Source organism: Enhydra lutris, unplaced genomic scaffold, assembly GCF_002288905.1.
Source record: "Enhydra lutris kenyoni isolate GAN:26980312 unplaced genomic scaffold, ASM228890v2 scaffoldscaffold4, whole genome shotgun sequence".
NCBI classification, from domain to species: domain Eukaryota; kingdom Metazoa; phylum Chordata; class Mammalia; order Carnivora; family Mustelidae; genus Enhydra; species Enhydra lutris.
Genome location: NW_019154088.1, coordinates 47,756,557 through 47,784,333, shown reverse-complemented (window position 1 = coordinate 47,784,333; position 27,777 = coordinate 47,756,557). Strand labels below are relative to the sequence as shown.

The window sequence follows — 27,777 nt, the reverse complement described above, 5'->3', positions numbered from 1 at the left end:
GGCGGCGGCGGCGGCGGTAGCGGTTACTAGGCGGTCCTCGGCAGACCATGGCCCTGGCCGGGCGTTTCTGGCCTCAGCTCACGGAGTTCTCGGGCAGCATCGTGGAGCGAGTAGCTTTCCGGGAAGGAACTGACAAGCGACTGAGCTGTGGCCGGCGCGCTTAGCGCCCCGAACATGCAGCAGTCCCTGCGGGCGTCCCCGGGCTGCGGAGAGGAGGAGGCGGCGGCGGCGGCGGCGGCTCGGGAGGGAAGGAGGCGGCGGCGCCGGCGGAGGTGGCGGCGGGGCCGGCCGGCGCCCTTCGCGGAGCCCTAAGGAGGCTGCTTAACGCGGCCTGGGGCCTCGTCGACAAGGATGCTGTCCCGAAAGAAAACCAAAAACGAAGTGTCCAAGCCCGCGGAGGTGCAGGGCAAGTACGTGAAGAAAGAGACGTCGCCTCTGCTTCGGAGTGAGTGTCGGGCGGGGCGTACCCACACCTGGCCCGAGCGGCTGCGGGAGCCTGGCGGGCGCGCGACGCGGCTCCCCGCGGCTTTTTTTTTTTCCTGTTGGTGTCTGTGAAATACTGTTTTCTAAAATTGTATTGTGCCCGAAGTGGTGGTCATTGTTTGAAAGCCGATGAAGCGTAAGAAACTTAGAGTAGTCCTTCCCCCGTGGGCCTCCCTGAAAATAACAAACTTTCCCGTTCTCCTCCCCCCGGGGCGGAGTGTTATTTCATTTTGATTACTAGAAGAGGTTCTTTCGGAAACTCTTAAATTGCTGATTCCCTGATGCTACAAGGGGTGAAAGTGATTTGACTGGGGCCCGCTTCTTCCTCTTCTAGATACTTAGAGATATGCCTTGTGTTTGCAAACATTTCGGGTGTCACCCGTCTGTGCAGGAAGTTGTGCGAACTCGGGTAGAATTCCTTAGCCCTTTTGCTGATGATTGTAGACGTAAGGAGGTGACAGTTGACCGTCCCTTTTGTGGCCGCTCTCCAAAGCCTCATCAACAGTCTCAGATCTTAGAAAAGCGAAAATCATGTGTGTTTGGGTGTTTAAGTGAGAATTGCTTCAAATACCATCTTCCTTCCCGGACTCCAAAAAAAAAAAAAAAAAAAGCGAAGTACGCAAAAATTTCTATCGTACTTAAGGAGAAATTGCCAAAAAAGTTTTTGGTTTTTTTTTTTTTTTAACTTTAATAGTTTCTCGCTGCTTCCCCCCGCCACACTTTTCAGTTTAAGCATTTGATTCTGCTTTCTCAGCTGAATCTTTTGAATTTTTAATTCTTGCTTGTGTGTTCAGAACATTTTTGAGGTAAGGAACTAATATTTAGATGTTCATACTGCATAGTGGGCACTTTGTGTATGTGCCCTTCTTGGAAGCTCCTACAAACCTTGTGACTTAAGCGTTACTTCATTCTGTAATTGGGAAAGCTGTTCATAGAGGTTCCTAGTATTTACCCAGGATCACACAGAAAGGTGTTGAGAGCATGTTTTTTAAATAATAACTGCATCATCAGCCTTAGAGATTTATCCTTGTATGTTCAGTGCTTTCTTATAGAACAACAAGATAGATCAGCGGGTACATCAGTAATTAGAAAATTAATTTTTATTTTTTAAGTTTATTTAAGTAATCTCTACACCCAGTGTGGGACTCGAACTCACGACCCTGAGATCATTAGCCCCTCGTTCTTCCCACTGAGCCAGCCACGCACCCCCTGAAAGTTGATTTCTTTTTTTAAAAGATTTATTTATTTATTTGAGAGAGGGAGAGTGAGCCCAAGCAAGGGGGAGGGGTGGCGGGAGAGGGAGAGCAACAGACTCTGCCAAGTGCTGACCGGAGATCTCAGGACTCTGAGATCAGGACTGAACTTAGGAGTCAGAGGCACCTGAGCCACTCAGGTGCCCCCTGAGAATTGATTTTTTTAATACCTTTTTTTATAAGCTTATTTTTCAATTACATATGCTCTTAGGTTTTCAGCTAAATTTATGATAGCTTGCAGTTTGCTGCAAATAAACTTTATTAAACATTACTTAAAATCATGAAATATGTTAGCTATAGTTTATTATTTTTTTTAAAGACTTATTTATTTACTTACTTATTTATTTGAGACGGAGAGAGCGAGTGCCAGTGAGCTCATGTTGGGGTAGAGGCAGAGGGAAGGGGGAGAGAGAATCTCAAGCAGCCTCCCTGGTGAGCACAGAGCCCATGGTGGAGCTTGATCTCACAGCCTGTGAGATCATGACCTGAGCCAAAACCAAGAGTCCCATGCTTAACTGACTGAGCCACCCAGGCACCCCATGTAAGCCATACTTCAAAGCAAATTTATTTCTTATTAATTTATTCTTATTAATAAATTTATTCTTATTAATTTCTGTCTCGAGTTAGCTTTTGAACCTTATTAATATCAGTGCTGTCTAATATTGTGTACTTAATAAATGAATAAAAGTTTCCAAATCTAATTTTTTTCATGTTACGAAGTTATTTGCTTTGTAACCTGGCATGTCTAAGCCGCTTAAGTTCTGTATTCAGAAGTACTATATCCTGAAGGCCATTGTTCTACTGTTATCTTCTGTTTTGAATTATAATTACTTGTTCTTAAGGGAGCCGTAGTTTCAGGTTTGGCATTTTTTGAACTGATTGTACATCTGTGTGCCTCTTTGAAATGAGATTTTTTTATTTTTTAATTTTCATACCTAAGTTTTTTTACTTTCCAGCATTTGATTATGTACTGGTATTACATAATTCTGAGGGGAAACCAGATTATTTTAAAGTCTTTTTAAAGGAATCCACTTTTACATGTTTGGGAATAGCATTGTGTTCTATTTTATATTTGAAATTGTGTTTACTTGTAAAAGGATTTTTGGGAATTTTAAAAATGAAGTGAAATCAGCAAAACAAAATAATCTTAATTTTGTTAGGTTGTTTCTTATTTTTACACATTTATTCATGAGTATTTCATTAACCATAATTAAGCTTACTGACATTTCATCATGTTATATATGGTGTTATGCAGAATACGTTTGATTTTGACTGAGTTTACACATACCACATTCATGCAAATTATAAAATCATTTGCCATGGGAAGGTATTAATTAGCCTTAATTTTAAAATACCCAGGTACTATCATAAATTAGAATTTTAAATTGTGTTTGCTCAAGTCCATTGAAATTTTGCATTTGGGGGTAATAGATATAAATGAACAACTTTTGAAAAAGGTAATTATTACTTACTGAAGTGGTCATTTTACTCTTTGTTTTATTTTATTGTAGATCTCATGCCTTCATTTATTCGGCATGGTCCAACAATTCCAAGACGAACTGATATCTGTCTGCCAGATTCAAGTCCTAATGCCTTTTCAGCTTCTGGAGATGGAATAGTTTCAAGAAACCAGAGTTTTCTTAGAACTCCAATTCAAAGAACACCTCATGAAATAATGAGAAGAGAAAGCAACAGATTGTCTGCACCTTCTTATCTTGCCCGGAGTCTAGCAGATGTCCCTAGGGAGTATGGCTCTTCTCAGTCATTTTTAACAGAAGTTAATTTTGCTGTTGAAAATGGAGACTCTGGTTCCCGATATTATTATTCAGATAATTATTTTGATGGTCAGAGAAGGCGCCCACTTGGAGATCGTGCACATGAAGACTATAGATATTATGAATACAACCATGATCTCTTCCAAAGAATGCCACAGAATCAGGGGAGACATGCTTCAGGTAACCTAAAATTACAAATCCTACCTTAGTTTAGATTTATTAACAATTAAAAAGGTGCTTTTTTTCTGGATTTTCTTGGGAACCACACACACACTCCCAGAAAAATACTTTTCCATTTTGCCGGTTTTGTTAAGCCAGCTTACAAATAATTAGTAATCTTTGCTGAGTGAAAGAATTTTGTGCCCATTTATTTTATTAACTCATTTTATAAAAATTTAGTATTCACCCAAAGGTTATCTAGACTGTTAACCTTGAAAACCCAGAGAATTTAATGTCTACAGTTGGATTGAATCTAGGTTTAGGTTTGGTAAGATGGGAAGGTTAGGGTTTCAAAGAACCTAGACTTATACCAGAGAAAGGAAAGGTGGATAGGAAGAATTGGGCATGGCAAAAAATACCATGGGGCAACTGCATCATTCCTCAGCTACAGCCTACACTGTTTCTCTTAACAAAACTATTTGCCTAGGTCAGTAATTACTTCCCAGGTTGGTCAAAAAGACTCAAATGGAAGTCTGTCCTTTTGTTCTTTTAGTAATAAAAATATTAGCCATACAATTTTATTTATTATTTATATTTTATTTTTTCTTAAAAGATTTTATTTATTTATTTGACAGATAGAGATCACAAGTAGGCAGAGAGGCAGGCAGAGAGAGAGAGGAGGAAGCAGACTCCCCGCTGAGCAGACAGCCCGGCGAGGGGCTGGATCCCAGGACCCTGGGATCACAACCCGAGCCGAAGGCAGAGGCCTCAACCCACTGAGCCACCCAGGCGCCCCTGGCCATATAATTTTTTAAAATCTGTTTGCCATATTTGCTAACTTGGGAATACTTGTATAAGGAGCAGAAGAGATAGGAGAAATGGACAGTTCTACTTTATTCCCAGAGTATTGGATTACACTAGATAAACTGAAGCAAGCTGAAAATTAAACTTTTTTATCTAATTGTTTTTTTCCTGGTTAAGTTGCAGGCTTTAAATCTTGGCAGGATAAGAATAAATACATGAGACATTTGCTTTTTAACCCATGAAACTTAAAACAAGGTGCCTTAAAAACAGTTTGGAGGAGCCTGTGGGTTGCTCAAAGTGTTTTGGTTTGGGTCAGGATCTCAGGGTCAGGAGATCAAGCCCAGCATCAGGCTCCATGCTGGCTGTGGAGCCTGCTTAAGTTTCTCTTTTTCTCCCTCCCTCCCTCTCTCAAAACAACAACAAACAAATAAACAGTTTGGAGCAGGAGTGTAGAAAACATTCATTGAGTATTTGGTGGGGGTAGGGGGCAGAGGAAGAGGGAGAGAGAATCTTAAGTAGGCTCCATGCCCATCGTGTCCTGACCTAGGGCCTAACTCACTGAGCCACCCAGGCACCCCCTTATTCATTTAGTATTAATCATTTATGTGTTTAGCATTTTCTCTGACATTCTTGGCGTCTGCTTTCTGGTATCTTATTTGGGGAACAAAACCAATATATGCACAATAATCACAGAACACTGGTATTGACGGTAAGTGCAATAGGGAGTCAGAGGAGAGATCAGGGTAGGCTGGAATATTTAAGAATGATTCGTGAAAGAGGTAGGACTTGCTTTGAGCTTGGACTTTAGATTAATGGGGCAGAGAAAAGGCATTTAAATGAGGAATTTGGAATAGGCCAATGAAAACAGAGTGAACGTGTAAATCGAAGGAACTATGTAGTTCTACTAATATGAAGAAAGAAGATATGAGGTAGAGTGGAGATTTGTGGTCCAGCAACAACCTGAAGGATTTAAACAGTTTGGAGTCAAACAGAAGCCATTGCAGATTTCAAAGACAAGTCATTTTATGAAAGCAGTATTTAAAGATTACTGGTTGTACTCAGGATAGATTGCTAGAGAAAAGATGACTTTGGGTACCAGTGGTATTGGAGAGGAAAGGGCAAGTCTATGATGCTTTTAAGGGGAAAATGAAAATTATGGAGAAGTAAATCACAAGTTTTGAAAATTGAGGAATAATGGAGAATAGTTGGTAAAAGCAGCTTATTTTGTGAAAGCTGACATTGGAATCTCTTTGGGTCATAAAAGAGGAAAGGTTTTTCTAGGCATAGAGAAATGAGCATGGATGAGTGTCTTTTTTTTTTTTTTTTTTAAGTTTTTTTTTTCCTTAAGTAATCTCCATGGAGTGGGGCTCAAACTCATAATGCTGAGATCAAGAGTCACATGCTCCACGGACTGAGCCAGCCAGGCACCCCAGAGCCTTTTTGTTTTTAAAGAGTGTCTAGGTTAAGAGATTAAACAGTTGCATACTTTGGTGTTTATTTTGGCTATTTATAATATTAAGTAGTTTTACCTCAGAAATGATTTGTTGACCCACCAAAACAGTAAGTTTTTAAAAATCATTTTTTAGAGTAATAACTGCTTGCTGTAGAAAATTTGCAAAAAACAGAAAAGTTAAGGGAAAGTGCCCATCAGGCCAGAGATTCATTGTATTTCAGTTATTTCCTTCATCTTTCTAATGGCCTTTTTTTTACATTGTTATTATACTCTGTACAGTTTTATATCCCTGCTCTTTACTTGAATGAGTTTCTTAATGTTATATGCTACTTATGCATTCCATTGACTTAATAATCTTCCATTTGGTGCATATTTGGTGGTTATTATTTTAAATGTTAATGAGGACCCAACTAAGGCTGCAAACATTTAGAAAGAGAAGTGGGACACATCTGTATTGATGGGACTTGGCCTCAAATGGGAAATGAGAGATAAGGAAGAGAGAAGATTCAGATAGGATTAGCATAGACATTTGGCTGCGTAAATGGTTGACTAAGTGAATGAATCCAGAGATTTCAAGTCTGGAGTCTTCAGACAGTTTTGGTGGCTGATGAGTAGCAGGAATAAAAGCTTAACACAGCTTACCATAAATACAGATTGTTCTTCACACTTACTTTTATCATGTATATTTATATTTCAGGTATCACTGATAACTCATAACACTTTTCTGCCTAAATGAAAGTATGAGGAATTAATAATGCCAAGTTAAAATATTGTTTTAAAAATTCTGGTTCACAAAGTATCATTGAGGAAATACTGCTAGAACTAAATTCCTACCGATCCTCTCTTAGAGGCAGTCTGACACTTTTTATAAGTTTAGTGACAGACTTCAAAACTTTCCAATCATGAGTTAGGGATAAATAAAATACAAGTTAATTGGATACTTTTTCAAATTTAAAAGTCATTTTAAAGAAAGATTTGTATTTATTAGAGTGGTAATATGCTTGAGAAATTTCACTTAATAGAATTACATCAGAGCATAAGATTTAATGTTTTACCTTTTAGAAAAAAACAGTTCTTTGAAGGAATCCGTTAAATGTCAGGGAAGGATTAATAACCAATAACTAACCAAGCAGAAAAGCCTTTCAGCTGTCTTTTCCAGAAGGAAAAAAAATCTCAATATGAAACAATAGCTGGAAGTTTCTTGAATTCATCTTGAAAAAATTTGAAACTTACCATATTTTCAAGATTAATGCTGAAGAGAATTCAAGGAATTACAGGGAATGAGAAGGAGAAAGTAAATCTGTGAGAGGGTAAAGATGTGCCATAGATTTATTTTCACAACTTTTAAATTTTGATTATTGTTACTAAGGTAGTAAACATTAAGAATATATGAAAGAAATAGTTTGGTAATGATTTAATGCAAGTGGTATATCCTGCCAGTTACATAGACTGGGAGGATATACCACTTGCATTAAATCATTACCAAACAGTTTATATAATATTTCAGGGGGTTTCAGGGCCTAGCGAGTTTTAGGTTTAGCTGTGAAATCTGACCTTTAACGTTTTGGCCAGTGTATTGGGCAGGCACCTATTCTATGTGCCAAAGGAAGGAATTTGGCTGTTAACAGGAAGTCTTCAGTTGGAATACTAAAGGCAGAATGAATTCCTTTGTTTTGCATTTGAGTAATTTAGTTCTATACAGTTTTAAGTAATGGACTTTTAAACCTTTGATTTTTAAAGATGACTAAAGAAATCAAGTTACCAAAATCAAGCTGAAAAGTGTCAGCCTTTACAAAAACATGGAAGTAATGTTTACTCCAGGAAATGCATAATTATTTAAGGAACTCAGAATCATTTTTGAGAAGGGGTTAATAATCTTTAGGGACACAACTTTATTTGTAATATTATTTTGCAGAGGAGGAGAAAAGGTAGATCTCTTTAGACCTCTTTATCAACATCTTAATTGTAACATGGGCTATAGTGTTTAGCATTTATTACCCTGAAGCTTGTGGACCTTCATTAGAGTTCCAGATTCCATTTTATTCTCTGTAACAACTACAAAATTAGTCAACCAGAATTTTTGAGCTTTATAGGCATAGGTTTCACAGATATCTGCCTAATTGTATGAGATTAAATTCTTCAGAGACATTTCTAGTAGTCTTGGTGGAAAGACAAAATAATACTTTATCGTTGTGTTTGGGAAATAATGTATTTAGTTATGAATGCCTTACTTTATATAAATGGGAGGTGTTTGTGCAGTTAATCCCTACAAATGGAAGTTATTTTGAGCATTATGAATTCCACTCATTCTTTTCTGGAACTAATTGAAAAAATGGAAAACTAATTTTTTCCCTTGTATCTAGAAACAGGTTCCTAAATTTTTCCACTGATTGAATTCAAAATTGGTAACTTGTTTTTTCTTTTATTAGTGACAGTTATACTTTTCTTTGAAGAATTACAGTTGATCTTTGTTAGTAATTTGATTACTTTGTTAGTAATAATTTTGTCACTTGTATACCAATTCTATGATTTTGGAAATAACTTACTTGAATTGTTTCCTCATTTGTAAATTGGTAGTGATAGTATTACCTATAGGGCTCTTTTGAATATGAAATAATACATTTGGAAAAGGGGCAGGTCAGAGGAGACATTCATAACTGTTAGTGTTCATGCCTTTTATAAGAGCGTTATGTGCTCTTCTCTGCTTTTTCCAGATTTGACATGTTTGGCTGTTGAAATTTCAACTTTCTGGCTGAACTTAGAGCAGAGGTCTCGTGTTAGAGCTTGATGGAGTTTTATTTTTCCTGTCTTCTAGACCTATTTTATTACTAGGCATGTTTCGTTTTAAATCTCATTTTTAATTTTTTTGTATTGCACATCCTCCTTTCAATAGGTTTTATAAAATTATCCCAAATAGTTTTAAAAAATTAGTGTACATGGCACTTTCGGAAAGTGAAGGTGGAGCGTATCATGGAAAAGTTAGGAGTCATGGTTTTACATGGCATTGGTAAAGCTGATGAGCCTGTTAAGAACTTTGAGGATATCTTTGCGCCCATATCAAATTGTTGAGGTTTAATTCTGAAAAATAAGAGTTTCTACAAAGAGGTCTTTGTATTTCCTCTAAATATGAATTTCACATTTTGTCGTAGTTTAAATTTGGTGTTTGGTACCTAATACTGTTTAAATGGAGAGGTGTATGTGTTTCTAGATTTAGGCAAGTTCAGTATATGGAAGTTTGAACTTTCTAAGCAGATTAATAAAACTGTCACAACTTTAATAATCTCTAAGTTTGTACCTTTTTATTTTTTACTATAAGAGTTTTTTTTTTTTTAAGATTTTATTTATTTATTTGACAGAGATCACAGGTAGGCATAGAGACAGGCAGAGAGAGGGGTGGGGAAGCAGGCTCCCCACTAAGCAGAGAGCCCAGTGTGGGCCTCGATCCCAGGACCCTGAGATCATGACTTGAGCTAAAGGCAGAGGCCTAACTCACTGAGCCACCCAGGCGCCCAAGAGTTTTTATTTTTAAAAATGTTGTATTTAGAAATCTGTTTGTATATTTCCAGGGGGACTTCTGTTGGGCAAAAAATTTATGGTTCTTTTGAATAAGTCAGTACGAGTACAATGAATTGACTTTAACTTTTTTAAAAATTTCTATGTTATGGCCAGTAGTACAACATTTCTAATGATGGAAGTATGAGAAAATATAAAGCCATTGCATGCTTTAAAATGTGATTTTAAAGTTATTTGCTATGTACATGTCTTTAGTACATTGGCTTATTTCTTTTTTGTTTAAACATTTTTTCTTTAAGTACAGAAATTGCTTAAGCTACACTTATTAAGTAAGCCTTCAGTTGCAGTTTGACAGAAGCCAAGGTCAGTTTCACCAAAAGGCTTGTTAGCTTTGTTTTTTCTATAGTTCCCATATGTTTTAGAAGTATATGCCTTTCTTTTCAAATAATACTGTGATTGTGTTTATTTTCTTTCTTGCATTTTTCTTTTTGCTAAAATAGTTCATAGATGATGATGTATACATTCTGCTGCATCAGTTCCAGAGACACATAGTGACTAATTTCTCTTTTTGATCCTAAAATTGATGATGGGATCAGATATCAGCACAGTTCATTCATCATGAAGTTTTCCATCGGCCTTTTTACCTGTTGATTTGATAACCATTAATGATCATTGGCTAGATCCAGTATTTTATTAGGTGTTACAGAGGGTGATACTCTAATTTCTGTCATCTCTTCTCTATTAGTTGGACTTCTATAATGAAGAACTATCTCTCATCAATTATGTGGTTGCTGTTCATATAAGAAAGGATAAATACTAAATCTTTCTCTTTATTACTAGTTTTTAAGATGATGAATTGGCACTCTAGCTACCTCCAAAGGTAAACAGTGGTTTTTTATTTTTAGTGTTTCTGAAGTCAAGAATGTTTTATTAACTCCAAGGTTTATTTGGATTTCGCCAGTTTTTTCATTAATGTCAGTTTTCTGTTCCAGGATCCAATCAGAGTAAGTACTACATTGCATGCAGTTGTCATTTCTCCTTAGTGTCCTTTGTCTATGACAGTTGCTTAGTCTTTTTTTTTTTTAAGATTTTATTTATTCATCTGACAGAGAGATCACAAGTAGGCAGAGCAGCAGGCAGAGAGAGAGGGGAAAGCAGGCTCCCTGCTGAGCAGAGAGCCCGATGCAGGGCTCGATCCCAGGACTCTGAAATCATGACCTGAGCTGAAGGCAGAGGCTTAACCCACTAACCTATGGACATAAGCTAAATGAATCTTGGAATTTGGGGTGATTAGTTATACACACACACAATTACTATTCTTATGTGAGAATAAAACAATGCAGCCAGGTTATTCTCCCTCCCGCCCTCCCCCAAATAGCATACAGTAAACTTAAAGTTTTTTTTTTAAGGTACAGGGTTCTATGAATTTTGATATATATCTCTATCTATCTATATTGATGTAATGCCTAGACAGTTTATAGGACATTTCATTCACTCCTAAAAATTACATCATTGTTGTCCCTTTGTGTAGTAAGTGTTCTTTGGTTTATGACAGTTGCTTAGTCTTTTCACCCTGCCCCAAATTCCTGGCAACCATAATTTTCTGTCCTAGTTGTTTTGCCTTTGCAGTAGTTTCATATCAACGGAATCATACAATTTACAGTCATTTGAGGCTGGCTCCTTTCACTCAGTGTAATGCCTCTGAGGTTATCCATGTTGTTATCCATGTATCGATATTTAGTTCCTTTTTACAGTAGATTCCACTGTATGATTGTACTAGTTTACTCATTTTCTTGAAGGACATGTGGGTTGTTTCCTTTTTCAACACTATAAACATCCCCATACAGGCTTTTGTGTGAAGATGCATTTTCATTTGTCTAGGTTAAATATTTGGGAATAGAATTGCTGCATCGTATGGAAAACATATTTAACTTGGTAAGACCTTGCTGAAGTGTTTTCCAGAGTAGCTGAAGTATTTTGCATTTCCACCAGCAGTGTATGAGAGTTTCAGTTGCTCCATATCCTCCTCATCACAACTTGTGTTGTTAGATTTTTTTTTTTTTTTTTCTTTTTTGGCCATTCTCATAGATGTGTATTATCCTCTCATTGTGGTTTTAATTTATAGGGGTTTTTTAATTAGCAGTGTCCCTGATGGTTGATATGATTTGAGCATCTTTTTCTACTCATTTACCATCTAAATATCTTCTTTGAAGTGCCTGTTCACATCTTTTGCCCATTTAAAATACTTTCCTAGTGTTTTGAGAGTTCTTTATGAATTCTAGATTAAACTCCTTTGTCTAATATGTAACTTGGAAATATTTTCTCCCAGTCTGTAGCTTGATTTTCTTTCTCTTAATAATGTCTTTCATAGGGGTGCCTGGGTGGCTCAGAGGGTTAAGCCTCTGCCTTCAGCTGAGGTCATGCTCTCAGGGTCCTGAGATCAAGCCCCGCATCAGGCTCTCAGCTTGGCAGGGAGCCTGCTTCCCCTCTCTCTCTCTCTGCCTGCCTCCCTGCCTACTTGTGATCTCTCTGTCAAATAAATAAATAAAATCTTTAAAAAAAAATAATAATGTCTTTCATAGAGCAAACATTTTTAATTATGACAAAGTCCAATTCAATATTTGTTTCATGGCTTACACTTTCAGCATCATGGTTAAGAGCTCTGCCTAATGAAAGGTCACGAAAACTTACCCTCCTTTTTCTTTTAAAAGGTTTATAGTTTTTATGTTTCACATTTAGGTATATGATCCATCTTAAGTTCATTTTTATAGAAGGTGGAAGGTATAGATTGTGATTAATTTTTTTTGGCGTATGGATGTCCAATTGTTCCAACATCATTTGTTAGAAAACTACCCTTTCTCTATAGAATTGCCTTTTTACCTTTGTTAAAAATCTATTGATTGTGTATGTGTAGGTCTATTTTAGGATTCTTTGTTCGATTGATCTGTCTGTCCTTTTGCCAATACCATATTGTCTTGATAACTTCTATCTTTATAGTAAGTCTTAAAAATCATGTAGTACGAGGGGCACCTGGCTGGCTCAATTGGTAGACCACGTGACTCTTGATCTTGGGATCATGAGTTTGTGCCCCATGTTGTGCATAGAAATTACTTTAAAAAATCAGGCAGCATGAATCCTCCAACTTTATTCTTATCTTTAAAAATGTTTTGGCTTCTCTAGTTCTGCCTTTCCATATACATTTTAGAGCCCAACTGTTTCTGTCTATACCTATAAACTCCTGCTAGAATTTTGATTGGAATTATCTTAAACTTAAAGGTCATTTCAGGAAGAATTGGCATCTTAACTATGTTGAATCTTCCAATCCATTAACATGGTAGGTTCTTTTAATTCTTTCATCATTGTTTTATAGTTTTCAGCATACAGATTCTGTACATAATTTGTTTTCCATATTTTGTTTTATTTATATGTAAGTATTTGATTTTTTGGAGCTATAATAAGTGGTATAATTTGTTTCCAGTTGTTAGTATGCAAATACTTAATTGATTTTTGTATGTTAACCTTATATGTTGCATCCCTGATAAAGTTACTTAATGATTCTCGGGGACAGCTAGATTATATTTAAATTATAAACTGGACAGTTTTACAAGTTGGTTTTTATTTTTTTATTTTATTTTTTTTTTCAGTTTTAGGTGAAATGTCAAATCTTAAATCTTGAATGTGGTGAAATTTTATTTTCTTCACTTATCTTTAAGCAGTATACATATTTAGTAGCTTTGCTAATAGTTAAATGTTTGTGTAGCCTCGTGATAGAGGCATCAACCAAAACTAATTTCAGAGAGGGAGTCTTGTTCCTCCTTCTTTCTGTAATTAAATTTTAGTAATACTGGCTAGTTTTATGAAAATTCTTACTTATAAAATCATGAATTTTAACAGAAGAATATAATTAGGATAGTTAATTTTGTGACTGTTTCACAGATACCATAATTTTTAGCTTTGAATAATTGTTCTAGTTCTTCTTTTTCTATCTTTCTCCTCAGGTATTGGGAGAGTTGCTGCTACATCTTTAGGAAATTTAACTAACCATGGTTCTGAAGATTTACCTCTTCCTCCTGGCTGGTCTGTGGACTGGACAATGAGAGGGAGAAAATATTACATAGATCACAACACAAATACAACTCATTGGAGCCATCCTCTTGAGCGAGAAGGACTTCCTCCAGGATGGGAGCGAGTTGAGTCATCAGAATTCGGAACCTATTATGTAGATCACACAAATAAGAAAGCTCAATATAGGCATCCCTGTGCTCCTAGGTATAGTATCAATTTTATTTTCAACTTTTTGTTTTGAGATTGTCTAATGTTAGATTTTGAGCTCATATTTTCATCCAAGAGAAAGGCACCCTAAAGTTTGATATTTGAAGGCTTATGACATTTTTCTTTGAATTTGTATTTAGTAATGATTTGGTAAATACATTTTGGTAATAATTAAAAAAAACTTTTTAAAACAACCTCAAAAACACAATCAGTTTTCGTATGATCAGATTCTGTTTTAATATACCAGAATGTTTTTTATTGTAGATACCCAGAAATTGAAATAATTAAAACCTCTCTTTCCATTTAAATTTCTATAAATAATACAGACCTCCCTCCTAATTTGTCAAAACATACTTCTGAATTATAGCATCTTTCTGTTTTATTCAATTTCTGACTTTTAATGTTCTGTTTCTTACCGTTGCTAGGCAAGAAGGTGAAAATTGGAACTGTACAAAATATCCCAGATGTGTTCAATAAATGTAACCAGTGATCCTTTGGGCTTATCAGTAGGTCTCAGTATGTCCAGATTTTTAGCCCTGTGAATATTGTAGCCAGTTGTCATGTGTAGCTATTGAGCACTTGAAAGGTGGTTAATCCAAATTGCGGTGTGCTGTATACGTAAATGTAAAATACACAGGATTTTCAAGTACATAAAAAAACTAGTACCAGCTTAGTCATGAAATTACAAATAAATTCCTGTTAACTACCTCTGAGCCATAAGATTTAAAATGGGTAGAATATCATCAGCATGTTGATCATCATTTAGCATAGTATCATTTAGCATAATATGATCTTCAGTTATAGTAGACTTCTGCATTTTTTAAAACCATTAAAATTGTTATGAAAATACACTTTAATATTACCACCTAGAAAACTAAGCTTTATCATTATTGTGTCATTTTATTTATTTATTTTTTAAGATTTTATTTACTATTTATTTGACAGAGATCACAAGTAGGCAGAGAGGCAGGCAGAGAGGAAGGGAAGCAGGCTCGCTGCCAAGCAGAGAGCCCAATGCGGGGCTCGATCCCAGGACCCTGGGATCATGACCTGAGCCAAGGCGGAGGCTTTAACCCACTGAGCCACCCAGGTGCCCCTATTGTGTCATTTTACATATTTGGATTTATTCATTCAACTTGGAAAAGTTTCTTTTCCCAGTGATTCCATTTAGTGATATTCAGTCAGTGTTAATTGAACAGCTGAACTTGTCACCACTTCAAAAGAGCCAGACCAACTTCTCTGCCTGTGTTGGGCTCTGGTCTCTTTGCCTACTCTCTAAACCATTTCAGGCAAACTGCTGGCCTCCAATTTCAGGCCTGTGACCTGGGAGTAATTTAGAGTCCTCCTCTGACCTGATCACAGTTCCCATCAAGGGCAGGGTTGAATTTCACTTACCCTGCTGTGTCCCAGCATCCAACACACAGGCAGGTACATAGTGGGAGTGAGCCAGGTGTTTGCTGACAAAGAATGATGGAAAATGCAAAAAGAAAAAAAAAAAACAAAACTAAACATGATTACAGATTGCTATCACCAGGTGGCAGAAGACTTTGTGGTCCAGACAACCAGATTTGAGAGTATATTGAGCTGACTTTTCTGTTTATCATTAGTAACCTTACATTATTATAGAATTGTTATAGTTTACAAGGCGTTTTCACAATTTGCTACTCTTACCAACTCTGTAGACATTAAACCGGAGAGAACAAACATCTTTCTTAAACTCACATAGATAGTATTAATAACTATTTTTGATTGTCTCTATTATGCTAATCCTTGTACAGAACACTTGACTTACTAGCTCATTTATTGTTGAGAAGAATCATCTTTGGTATGAATTTATTCCAATTTTACAAATAAGTCTGAAGCTTAGAGAAGTGAAGCAGTTTTGCCCACATTCATATAACTTGTGAAGTAGCCGAACTGAGGTTAAAAATCTTAGGCCTGACTTCAAAGCCTCAGTTCTTTTCCCACCCCTGAGTAGTACTGTCAAAGGATATTTCACTTTGTACCTACTTAGTACTTACTTATGAAAGGAGAGAGAAGTGTAAAATTGCAGTGCCATCTGGACATTGATCTTTAAATTGTTAATCACAGCCTAACAATTATTTTAATCCTAGTTTAGTATTGCAGTGACCTTTTCTGATACACACATAAATATTGATGTTTGGAGCAGGCTCTTCCGGTTTTGTCTCCTGTTCTGGAATAGATCATTTGGCCTTCCAAACTTCAGTCTTTAAGCTTCAAGTGGTTCAGTGCTTTTTTCCTTAGCATTTTTCCCGTATAACTGCCTCCTCCTCTTGATAGTCTCTCTGTCCCACCGGTTGGGCTATTAGAACTAATTGAAAGCATGGCCTGTTTTTTTCTTTTTAAGTCTCTGTGATTTAAAATAGGTTCTAGTCAACTCTAACTCAACTCTCACATATGCTCTCATAAGTTGGTAAAAGCAGAAAATAGTTAATGTGGATAATTCAATCACAGTTCTCATTCCCAGTGTACTACATACTCCAAAGCCCCTTTTCAGCCTACTGGAGGAAAAAAGCATCCATTCTCATTTTAAAGGAAACTGTCAACCTTTCCAGTATAAATTTACAGCTAATTACTAGTTATTACTGAAAATTATTATTTAAGTTATAAGCCCCAGTATAAAGGTAATAATTAGCTCCAAATTTTGTATAGCTTCCTTTTAAGTTCCTTGAAAAGAATAAATACCACACAGAAGAAATCTCTTAAAAATATGTAAAGATTTTGGGCACCTGTGTGGCTCAGTTGGTTAAGTGTCTGACTTTGGCTCAAGTCATGATTTCTGGCTTCTGGGATTAAGCCCCACTTTGGGTTCCCTCCTTAGGGGCGAGTCTGCTTATCCTTCTCCCTCTTCCCCTCCTCCCAGTTGTCCTCTCTCTCTCTCTCTCTCTCAAATAAAATCCTAAGAAAAATTTGTAAATATTTAGTTTGGGTTGATATTCATCACTAGTGACCTACTAGTTTCCAGAAGAAGGTGTATTTTACTTCACCTTATGGTGTGGTTAAAAAAAAAAGTCAGACTTTTGTGTTTTTTTAGGTGGCAGAAGGAGTTCAGTTTGGGCAAGAGGCACATTGGAAAACATTTAAATATTATTTGTTCTTTACAATTTCCTGTTTAGATTTAGAGTCTTTATCCTGATGAATGTTGATTCTTTTTTTTTTAGTGTACCTCGGTATGACCAACCCCCTCCTGTCACATATCAGCCACAGCAAACCGAAAGAAATCAGTCCCTTCTGGTACCTGCAAATCCATATCACACTGCAGAAATTCCTGACTGGCTTCAGGTTTATGCTCGAGCCCCTGTGAAGTAAGTGAATTTATGACATAGTTTTGTTGAGGGGTAAGTGGAACCAAAGTCTCTGGGCTGCTTAACCCACATAGCACTGTGTTTTTTCTCTTAATATTGGGCTTCTAAAAATTCTTTTACTTGAGGAAGGTTTATCACAGCTTATAAAGTTTGAAAATCATTGACTAGAAATATAAGTTCTGCAAACATTGACTGATTCTTCACTTTCTTTGTATGGAGACCTGTGTTATATTAGGGATATAATAAGAAGCTTATGTCCTCGTAGGGGAGATTAACTTGTAAATAAGTGATACATACCGTGTGATAAAAGGACAGACCCAAGGAAATCCAAGATACAAAGATGAAGCAGCAGGACACAGGGGTGTTGAAATAATACAGGTAGTGGCTGCAAGTTCTGGGATGAGATGATTTGAGTTCACGGATACCTTTTAGCTGTGTAACCCCTTGCAGTGCTTAACTTGGTTTTGTCTTCTGTAAATTGGGGGTAGGAATAGTGCCTACTCTTAAGGTTATTAGGAATTCAGTAAAATAGTGCATCTAAAGTATTTTTATGATAATACCTTGCACATTAAGAGAGTTTAGTAAAGATGATGATGATGATTCTTGGGGGTAGAGGTATAGAATAGTGGTCAAGATCACTCAGGAAGGAAACGGAGTCTGATTTCTGGCTTCATCACCTGCATACTGAATGATCTTGAGCAAGTCACTGAACTTAGATCCAAGTTTTTTTCCTCTCTACTGAGCTATGGGGGTTAAGTGATCATGCATTTTCAAGCACATGGCATGGTGAGTGCTTTTGCATAAGCACTTAATAGGGCTTCTTATGATATGACTGGAGCAAGGAAAGCTCCACTGAAGAAGAAAATACGTGGGCTAGTTTTTAAAGATGACTGTGAATTTGCCAGGCTCATTGAGGATATTTACAGGGTGACATAGTAAGCACTATTCTTGAAATACAATCATGAATAAATGAAAGCTGCCTCAAAGAACTTTTCTCTTCTGGGAAAACAGAAGTAAATACTCAGATCAATAACCCAACATGATAAAGCTTAGTAATACTGGTATATACAAAGTGCCATGGTTTCAGAAAAGAGTTTTTGAAAGCAAATAGTTACTGATTATCCAGTGCTTCCTGTTTGTATCTTATGATGCTAAACTTTTTACATATGTTATCTCATATAATCTTTCCAAAAGCCATTTTACAGGTTAAAAAAAATAGAGGCTCTATCTTTGCTAAGAAAATACAACTATTAAGTGGTAGATTTTGAACCTTTATCTCCAGTTTCAAGGATCATACTCTTAATTTTTGTCATTAATAACTTATTTAATAAATATATACTGAGCAGCTATTCTTGTTAAACTTTGCTAGGCATTTCATATATGATTGCATATACTTTTAACAACTTTGTAAGGTAATATTTAGTTCCTGGTTTTTGTAGCCTTACTCTTTCTTTTTTGTATTTCAGAAACCAAATAGCATAAAATTTAATAGCATAAAATAGCCCAAAGAAGAGTTTTAAATAGTTTAAGATGATTGGACAGTGAATTTGGGGAAAAAATTAAATCTTTGATATTTTTTAAAAAAAGGAATGTAAAACCTTTCATATATACTTTTTTGAAATAGTAACTCTTTTCCATAATTTTAAAGGATGATCATTGAAACAAAATTTGCAAGGGGGTTAAGCCAACTCTGATCTAAATTTTTTTTACCATATTATGTATTTACCAAGTGTGTGTAAGTGGCAGGGAAAGTGGCTTATGTGTATGCCTTTAGCCTAGTGATTTTAGAAGTTATTTTTCTTGCTTAGAGCCATTTGTTTTTATTAGCTTCTTTTCAGGCTTTTAATTTGAACGGTTGGTTACGTCAAGGATATGTGTCATAATTATTTGATTATGATTCACTTATTTAGGCCAGATTAACATTCTTATAAAGCTAATGGTCATTTACTATGAATTATTTATTAATTTTTGGCCAATGTAAACATTCTTCTCAGTCTGCAAACTCACAGTTGTTAATCTTTGGTCTGATGTGGAGACAAAACCATTTTCAGGGTTCTAGTCCCAAAGCATTGGTTCTTCTTTTCCAAGTCAAATTTAAAACCTGACACTTAATTTTTAAAAAGATTTTAATTATAGATATTATTTTTACGATATAAACCATGATTTTCAAAAGTTTCATTTTAGTTTATTTGAAATTAGGTACACATTTATCCATAGACATTTACCTTGGTTTGGTGTCTGGGATAACCCACGGCAGCCTCTTTATCTGATCCTATCCATACAGTATGGGAATGGAGTAAGGAATGAGAGCAGATGGACTTTTCAAACCCATTTTCCATCTCTTCTTTCACTCTTGATGCCACTTGACCTACCAGTATGTGTAGTCTTTGTTCATATACTGATTTTACGCCATATATAATATGTATGTTTACATTTTCCTTAAATCTGGAACAATATATGCCCAACTGTTAAATTTTCTTATTTCTGGGAGTTGGTAAGATTGAGGAGGGTAATTCTTTCTACTTTATAATCATCATTAGAAATAACATAAAAGCTTTCCTTTTTGGGGAAAAAGATCATACTTAAATGGAATTCCTTGCTGCTTACGAAAAGAACAGACTCCCAAAGATTATAGCCCTTTTCACTCTGGTTCTGTGAGCTAGCTTTATAATTTTAGAAATGAGCAACTTAGTTTTTTTCCCAAATAGGTCAGGACTCTCAAAATGAGCTAGACTGAAACAAGATCAGGTACTTCTTTACTGCTTAAAAACTTAAAACGAGAGGTTTAGGTCCGTGTTGCTTTTTAGTTGGTCCAAAATTTTTGTCTCTAAAGGTGGAAATGGTTAATATTGTTATCAACAAAGGATGAGCTGTTATTTATGAAGTAGATAATGAAGAATCATTTACTTAACAAAAGGAAAAGTTTTAGTCAAAAAACTAGCATGTTTTTTCCTTTTGCTAAAAATTGCCAATCTTCTAAGTTCCTGAAATTTTAAAATTTTAAAATTCTGTCTCTTTTTACATATACTTCCAAACTTGACTTAGATTATATTCTAAATTTTTGTTTATGAATTTAAGTAAAGCTTAAATTTTAATGTTCCTGAAGCTGCTCACAAAAGTCTGTAATGCATCATAAAACTGTAGTCAAGCTGAACTACAGAATAAATGATAAGGTTAGTATACAACGGGAAAAAGACCATCAAGAACATATTTATTTCATACACACACACCCCAACATCAGTCCCCAACAGTGCTGTGGCATGGATTGTATTTTACTGCTGTGGCTTGGCAGTCTTGCAGCGTCACCATTACCCCAGTTCTGGGTGAAGGCAGAAAGGAAGAGTGGGCACACTGTTACAGGAGGCAGGCATGGGGAAGGGACTTAGTCTGCATCGTGATCGCTGGAGCTGGAAATAGCAGCACTTTGGCTCCTTAAAGACCACATCCACTGAAGTGTGAACACATTATTTGTAGGATTATAGCAATTGATGTTTGCATATATGGGCTATTTATAAGTAGAATACTGCCCTAGGAAAAAAAGCTTAAGTGCTACAATAAGCATAGGCTACTGAAATAGTTTATAGTCTATTTTCTGAATGATTTACCTGTATATGTGTATTTTAAAGATTTTATGTATTAGAGTGTGCACATGAGCACATGAGTGGTGGGGAGGGAAGAGGGAGAAGCAGACTTCCTGCTGAGCAGGGAGCCCTAGGCAGTACTCAGTCCCAGCACCCTGAGATCATGAAGGCAGATGCTTAACCAGCTGAACCACCCAAGTCCCCCACCTGTATATATATATTTTAAAAAGATTTATTTATTTGAGAGAGTGAGCACATGGTGGGAGGAGCAGAGGGAGAGGGAGACAAGCAGACTCCCCACTGAGCAGGTAGCCCAACACCAGGGCTCAGTCCCAGGACCCTGAGATCATGACCTGGGCCCAAATCAAGAGTCTGATGACACTTAACCATCTGAGCCATCCAGGCGCCCCTACCTGTATATTTAAATGTTAAGTGACTAAAAATTAAACCTGGGGAATCAGATGATTTGTCTAGTTAAGAAGAAAAGAATGGGAATTTTACATTTCTCCTAAAAAAAGAAAACAAAACAAGCATATCAGGAAGTATTACGTGAGAAGGGAAATAATTCCATAAAAATGGCAGGGGCAAGATTTTGGAAGGCACATGGGTACCTTTCAGACTTTTCTCATCTGTGCCCTTCTAGAACGTGTTTTCTTCGTCCCAACGAATTTTCTGATTTTTTTGCTTCTACCCTTAATCCTATTTTTGATGCTAAATGCTGTGCTTGGGAAGTGAGAAAATTGCCTGAAGCTTTTTTTTTTTTCCTTTTTATAAAACTTGAATGCTTATACAGAATGATGTTCATATCTTAAAACAAGTATGATATTTACCAATTAATCTTCTCTCTTTTTCCTTGCTGGAAAGCACAGATGATAAATAAGCTTTAATTTTCTTATAGTTCAACTGGCATAAATTAAGCATTTTGAATCAGTTGACATTGCTGAAATGCCCATTAGCTATGGAATTCTGACTCTAGAGGATTAAGATTTTTTGCTAGGTATAAGGAACTTGTTTCAAACAAATAAGATCTTAAGCTACATGAATAGCAGAGGTTCTAGGAAACAAAACTGTTACTTCATAGAGGCTCATTGAGTACTTCTTATGGCATCTCTAATTTATATTGGAGTTTCCCACTAAAGAGAATATAAAGCTTTCTACCAAATATACCTATTAATAGATTGTGGCACTTGAGTATTAAGGGGGTAAATTTGGTATCCAACAAGATATATTTATCTTGTGGTCCTGCATATTGTGCTCCTGGTATTCTGGGTACATGGACCCAAGTTGTACAGAAATAGAAGTCAATGTGCCAGGCACAATCTGGCTGTTCATTGTTTGTTTACTCTTTCCCTTTTTAAAAAACATTTAAAAAATATATTAGAAGATCCTTTTGGAATAAATGTTAAATGAATTACCAAACAAAGGGTCATGGGTAGGAAATACTATAAATGACTATTAAAAATAAATTTACTAGAATTTACAGTCAAAGCTCCTGATTAGATCTGTAATATTTGAGAAGGGCAGTTTCAAAATCATACAGGTATATGACCTGCTGTCCTTCAAGCTCTTTATTTAATCTCAGCATTCAAAACTACTACACTGAAGTAATTTGGTCCATAACTCTGCCTTTTCATTTTTTGGTCACTAAACAGTTTTGCAAGAAATATATGGCCTCTTTAGATTCAGTTTTGTGATCTGTAAGATGGAAAAATTAGATCAGAGTTATGTCTTCAGGCCTTTCAGTTCAGAGTGTAAATTATTCCTTTTTGTTGCATACTTCCCTGTCAGTATGGGATCATCTTACCATTGAAGGAGGACTAAAAGGCCTTCTGAGATGTATATAAATACAAGCAAACATGAGTCCTTCCCCACATACTTCTACAGTCTACTCACTCTCATTTTGAAAAGAACTTATTCTTCCCTTTCTGCTTGATTTTGTTTTAATACTGTATACTCAACCTCAGGAAAAGAGCCAATGAATGATGGTTCCTGTTCATTCCTCTTTTATTTAGTTCCTTGTCTGCTATAGTGAACAGCATTCCTCGGAAAGTTTTGTCAACGCTAATAACACAAGTGACTTTGCCCATTTTTGTGTATTGTCTTTGGGGATAATATGGTCTAAAGTATTCTTAACTTTCTGACAGTTAAACTTTAGGTGAACTTATGAATAAGCGTAGAATATGTATTCTTCTGAAATTATAGAACCACAGTGGTTTGAAATCTGTGTTCATTGTTGTCTAATGTTAATAGTACAATAATTGATAAATTATTTTTTCAATTGAAATGAAGTAGTATCTGCAGTTCTCTCCCTAAAAAAGTAGTATATTTAAGTAAGTTAACAACTCAGTTATTTTTAATTAAAGCTTTATGGTTTGTTTAGATATAAAATTGATCTTTATAAAAATAGATCAGTTTGTTGCTATAGATACATATTTATGTATGTGTTGTGAACATATGCATGATTATGTTTTAAAACAGATATGACCACATTCTGAAGTGGGAACTCTTCCAGCTGGCTGACCTGGATACATACCAGGGAATGCTAAAGTTGCTTTTCATGAAAGAACTGGAACAGATTGTTAAAATGTACGAAGCCTACAGACAGGCTCTTCTCACAGAATTGGAAAACCGCAAGCAGAGACAGCAGTGGTATGCCCAGCAACATGGCAAGAATTTTTAAGTTAATTTTTTAAAAATAAAATTTAAGTTTTGTAAGGGCTTTAAAATATTTTCTCAGATAAAAAACTGCAAACAAATACTTTGGTTAATAAAGGCAGCTTTTTGGAAATTATAAAATTCTAATTTTACATGTATTTTGTTATTAAAAATATTTTATTGAGCAAAAAAATTATTATCATTTTAAGAGCCGACACACCAAACACTTCTAAATGCTATATATTAGAAACTGCTTTGAATATTCTCAGTGGAGAAAAATGCAGCAAGAAATGTCTCATTATAACCAGATATTAAATAGGAAATCATCACTTGGTAAACTTGTACAGTAGCAGTATCTTTCTTTAAAAAACGGAGAACCTATGCAGTATTTAAAAAAAAAAAAAAAAAAAAGATGTGTATTGCTTTCATGTGGAATAGTACCTGGAATCAGGTGGTTTAAATGTTACCATTGTGCAGTTCAAAACACAAAATGGGATTTCGGACCTTAATTGTGATAAATGTAAGTATATAATGTATAGGGTTCCCTTCCAAAATATAAAGAACCCCTTTAAAATGAGAACATATTTTTTGGTATGAAAGGATAAAAGGCCTTTAAATTTTAGGAACAAATGTAGGCACTAAAGTCTTAGCTTGTATGGGAAAGCTGTGTACAGCACTCAAAAGTTGCTGTCATTTCCTTACTTTTGACCGGGGCTCTTAAAGCATTTAGTAGCATGGCTCTAATGAGACAGTGGAGGGTTCTCAACAGCATATGGCACACTGCCATCCCAGCAGATTGGGTTGAGCTGCCAAAAATGACAATCAGGGATTCATTAAGAAATCTTGGTCATTAAACTGATTTTATGTATTTTTTTTATCTTCTAAGGATTTGTCACAGAACTTTAAAACCTACCATTTCCCTCCCACTTTCTTTCCTTTTAATAGTTAAGACATTGTTCATAATTAGTGCAGTACAATTGATGACAGAAAAATTTATGGCACTTTTAGCCTATAAATCTCTAGAATTCTGTGAATTTCAACATTATTTGAAGTAGCTCTTCAGTTACATTTACATGTATTGTAAATATGTAAATATATTTTTAGTTTAGGTGATCTTTGAAAGTACAGAGCACTCCCAGTTATCAGTGAATTTGAATTCATAAAATGTTGAAAATGTTAAATGTTTGATTTTATATAACAAGCTTATTAAATATATTTTTGTGGAAACTAAATGCGTCATGTTTGAATCCATGTTTTTTACATAGTGTTCTAAATATCTGGTTTTTCCATTCAGAAGGTCCAAAAGCAAAGGATGCAGTGTATAATGAAAGGATATTGAAAAATGAAAATAAGCTGGTAGAATTTTATCAGTTGGAAAAGTTATTTCTCAGAGCATGTAATCAAACTTTCTAGGATGTAAGCTTATATGTCTTATGAACTCTCACATACTCTTCTATCTTAATCATTCTTTCCTATTACTCATTACCTTTGTATTACTGTTTAATTTAAACCTGGCTAAGCCATTCCTAAGGAAGTTAGAAATTACTATTTTAGAGCTCCCAGATTATAGAATGGCTGGTTTAAAAGAACTGAAAGGTACCAAAAAAGGGATTAGCATATGCTAAGTTTCTTGAAGTAGAAACTCAGATTTGTAATGGTGTCAACACTGAAGAAAATGCATTTTTAATTTTAAAAAGAGAGATACACCTTTATCATTCTATATCAGTACCTCCCAAACACTTCCAAATTCAGTAAGCATTTGTTTTTAATATTAGGAACCAGAGTAAACTTTAATAATAGTTCACATGTTAAAAGAATAAACCTATGAAGAATACATTTCTTTGTGTACCAAATGAAAAAATATACAATGCAGTGAAACTCAAGTACATATACAAAGTGATTTTTTTTGTGCATTTTTGATCAAGAAGTTTATATTCTATATTAAATCATAATATAAAAGAAGCAGTATTTAGTTTTTGATAAAGCAACTGAAAAGCTCCCAAATGTCTTTAAAAATAAAAGCTTGTGGTATATATAAGATGATAGAGATTGAATCAAGCCTGTTGAGTCATTACGCTATGCTTAAATGGATGACTATGTGAAATAATTTTAAAATTCTCCTGTAGAAATTAAATGAGCATATCCAAACATGGAGTAATATTACTACATGGTTTAATTATATAACCCAGTAGAAGAATTTAGTAAATTCAAGCAGAACACATGTACTGTCATCATAGACAAACACTTTAAATTATAACAGCATATTTGAAGACAAAATTAAGAAACCATACATGTTAACAAAAATGATACAACCATGCATACATACATCTGCTTATTAAACACCGAAGTAAAAGAACTAAACCATTTTGAAGTTTTCAGAGGAGCTTGGTATTTTACTCTGTCCTGATAGAAGCACTTTGAATGTTTGCATGGAGACATAAAACTGAATATTTAACTGACAATTGGTCATGCACCTGTACTCTAAAAATTTGGATTACATTTTCTTCTTTTCTGATTGCTCAGTAGATTCTGACTTCGGCGCAGGAAAAGCTTGATGATACAGATGTCTGTGGGTTGCTGCTGCACTGTAAAGCTTGTATAAAGCCTAGAGATACAAGAATCAAGATTATAAACACGAATGTAAAATTTTTCCTTTGAATGTAAACAGTTTATGGCACTATATAATTAGCATGCTAAATGTGGAATTTTTATATCATTAGCCTATTTAAGATATAAATTAATAGCTAAGAATCTTAGAACTCAAAACTATTTTCGCTTCTCCAGTGTGTGTATGGATTGATCTTTGTGGCAAATAGTTTATTCTCAGACTACATTTCCTTTGACTTTGCACACCTTTTGGAGCAGGGCTTCCCAAACACTGTGCCCTAGGGATGTGTGAGAACTCATATCTTGAATATTACCAGTTTGGGAGGAATTTAACTTCTGACTGCCAATAGCTGCCTTATTAGACACAGCTAGACCACTTGCTATCTGGGCTTCCTTACAAGTTTTCAGAATGGGACCCTTTTTCCCCCCATTATTTCCTGATACGATCAGGAAATATGCCAGTTAGTACATACGTTGCCCCTCCTCTTGCCACACTGGGATCATTCATTTAAACATTCTCTTCCCTTGTTTCCATTACTTGATTCATATCTTACAAAACGTTTTTCAGAAGTATTATCTCAGAAAGCCTTTTCTCATAAAGCTGTAATTGTTCTTTGTGTTGACAGTGTTTGAGTCATAGGAATTTTTATATATTACTTTACATAAGTGTCCATAAATATTTTGGTCCTTTTCCCCCTCAGTGAATGTCTAAGATTCATTGTCTCTTCTGGCTTTCATATATTGAACACTCAGTTAAAACCAGTTTTTCTGAGGTAATTCTGGAGTCTGTAAAGAGTCTGAATATTTTTAAAAGGTTGATATCCTTTAAATAGTAACCAATGCCCAGGAAATTCCATTGATTTTTATCTTTTTGAAGTCTTGATAGCTGTTTTCTTAAGTCTGAATAATACATACCATCATCAGTTCTGTGAATACACATTGGTGTAACATGGTATTGCCCTAGCTCTATCATACTCCTCTAACATTCAACTTAGATTGTTTTTACTTCTTTAATGAATTTGTTTTACTGAATTTTACATAAAATATTTCTCTATTGACTTGTATTAAATGTATCACTGGTATGGATTAGAGGACATACTCCGGTTGTATGTAACAGCAGAAACTGAGGAAAGAAGGATGTGCTATCTCAGTAGCTTTTCGAGATCAGTTTTGCTTCCTGAAGATGACCAGAGTAACTCCACAGAGGTCAGTTTTCTTATGTAACAAAGGATTCTTTCCTCGTTTTGCCCATGTCCAGTAGGAGAAATGAACACCAATTTACAGGTTGTTCTGAGGAATGCTCAGAAAGTCACACTTTATACTGGCCTGGAACCTGCTTAACGTGGTAAAGGTAATTGTCACTCAAAAGCCTGAGTTAAAAACGTCTATAAAGGTTTTGTAGCTCCACTTTGAGACTCTCTACAAATTAGGTTTTCTCAAGATTCATAATGCTATTTTTATCTCACTATGCAGTAGAGCAAAATGCACAATGTTGGAGCTTAAGAATTTTGGAATTTTCTACACATTCAAGAAATAAAACTTTTATAAAACAGGATATTCTTGACAATCAACTTGTATGTTTCATATGCAGATCATATCACATAAGATGTTGGGAATAAATAAAATATTTAAAAACCATATTAAAAATTTACAGCTAAAATTGTGAATCTTAGAAGAACAAAGGAGTAGTTGTGCCCAAAGTTTTGTTTTTTTTTTAATTTAAGTTCAATTAATTAACATAGTGTATTACTAGTTTCAGAGGTAGAGGTCAGTGATTCATCAGTTGTATATAACACCCAGTGCTCATTACATCACCAAAGACTTTCTAATCCATTAATGGCTAGTTGGTTTATAAAATAATAAAGTTTATAGCTCTCAATTAAAAAAAATTAACTT

General features: G+C 35.3%; 2 protein-coding genes across 2 annotated transcripts in view; one reads left to right on the top strand and one right to left on the bottom strand.

Annotated features, from left to right (window-relative positions):
• On the top strand, positions 1-23,678 carry LOC111161298 (salvador family WW domain containing protein 1). The gene is made up of 5 exons (XM_022524884.1): positions 1-445; positions 3,248-3,691; positions 13,439-13,709; positions 16,895-17,038; positions 23,098-23,678. Exons 1-5 carry the CDS (start codon positions 352-354, stop codon positions 23,297-23,299), a joined length of 1,155 nt encoding a protein of 384 aa, XP_022380592.1. The 5' UTR covers positions 1-351; the 3' UTR covers positions 23,300-23,678.
• A 1,364-nt stretch (positions 23,679-25,042) lies between these two features.
• LOC111160792 (atlastin GTPase 1) overlaps positions 25,043-27,777 on the bottom strand; it is a 78,803-nt gene continuing 76,068 nt past the window's right edge. The window contains exon 15 of the mRNA XM_022524144.1: positions 25,043-25,879. Within this exon, the coding sequence (XP_022379852.1) occupies positions 25,769-25,879 (111 nt within the window). The 3' untranslated portion in view covers positions 25,043-25,768. The remainder of the gene's footprint in view (positions 25,880-27,777) is intronic.

Coding starts and splice junctions, on each gene's coding strand:
- LOC111161298 (XM_022524884.1), top strand. CDS start 352: ATGCTGTCCCGAAAGAAAACCAAAAACGAAGTGTCCAAGCCCGCGGAG. Junction 3,692..13,438: donor TCAGGGGAGACATGCTTCAG/GTAACCTAAAAT, acceptor CTTTCTCCTCAG/GTATTGGGAGAGTTGCTGCT. Junction 17,039..23,097: donor TATGCTCGAGCCCCTGTGAA/GTAAGTGAATTT, acceptor GTTTTAAAACAG/ATATGACCACATTCTGAAGT.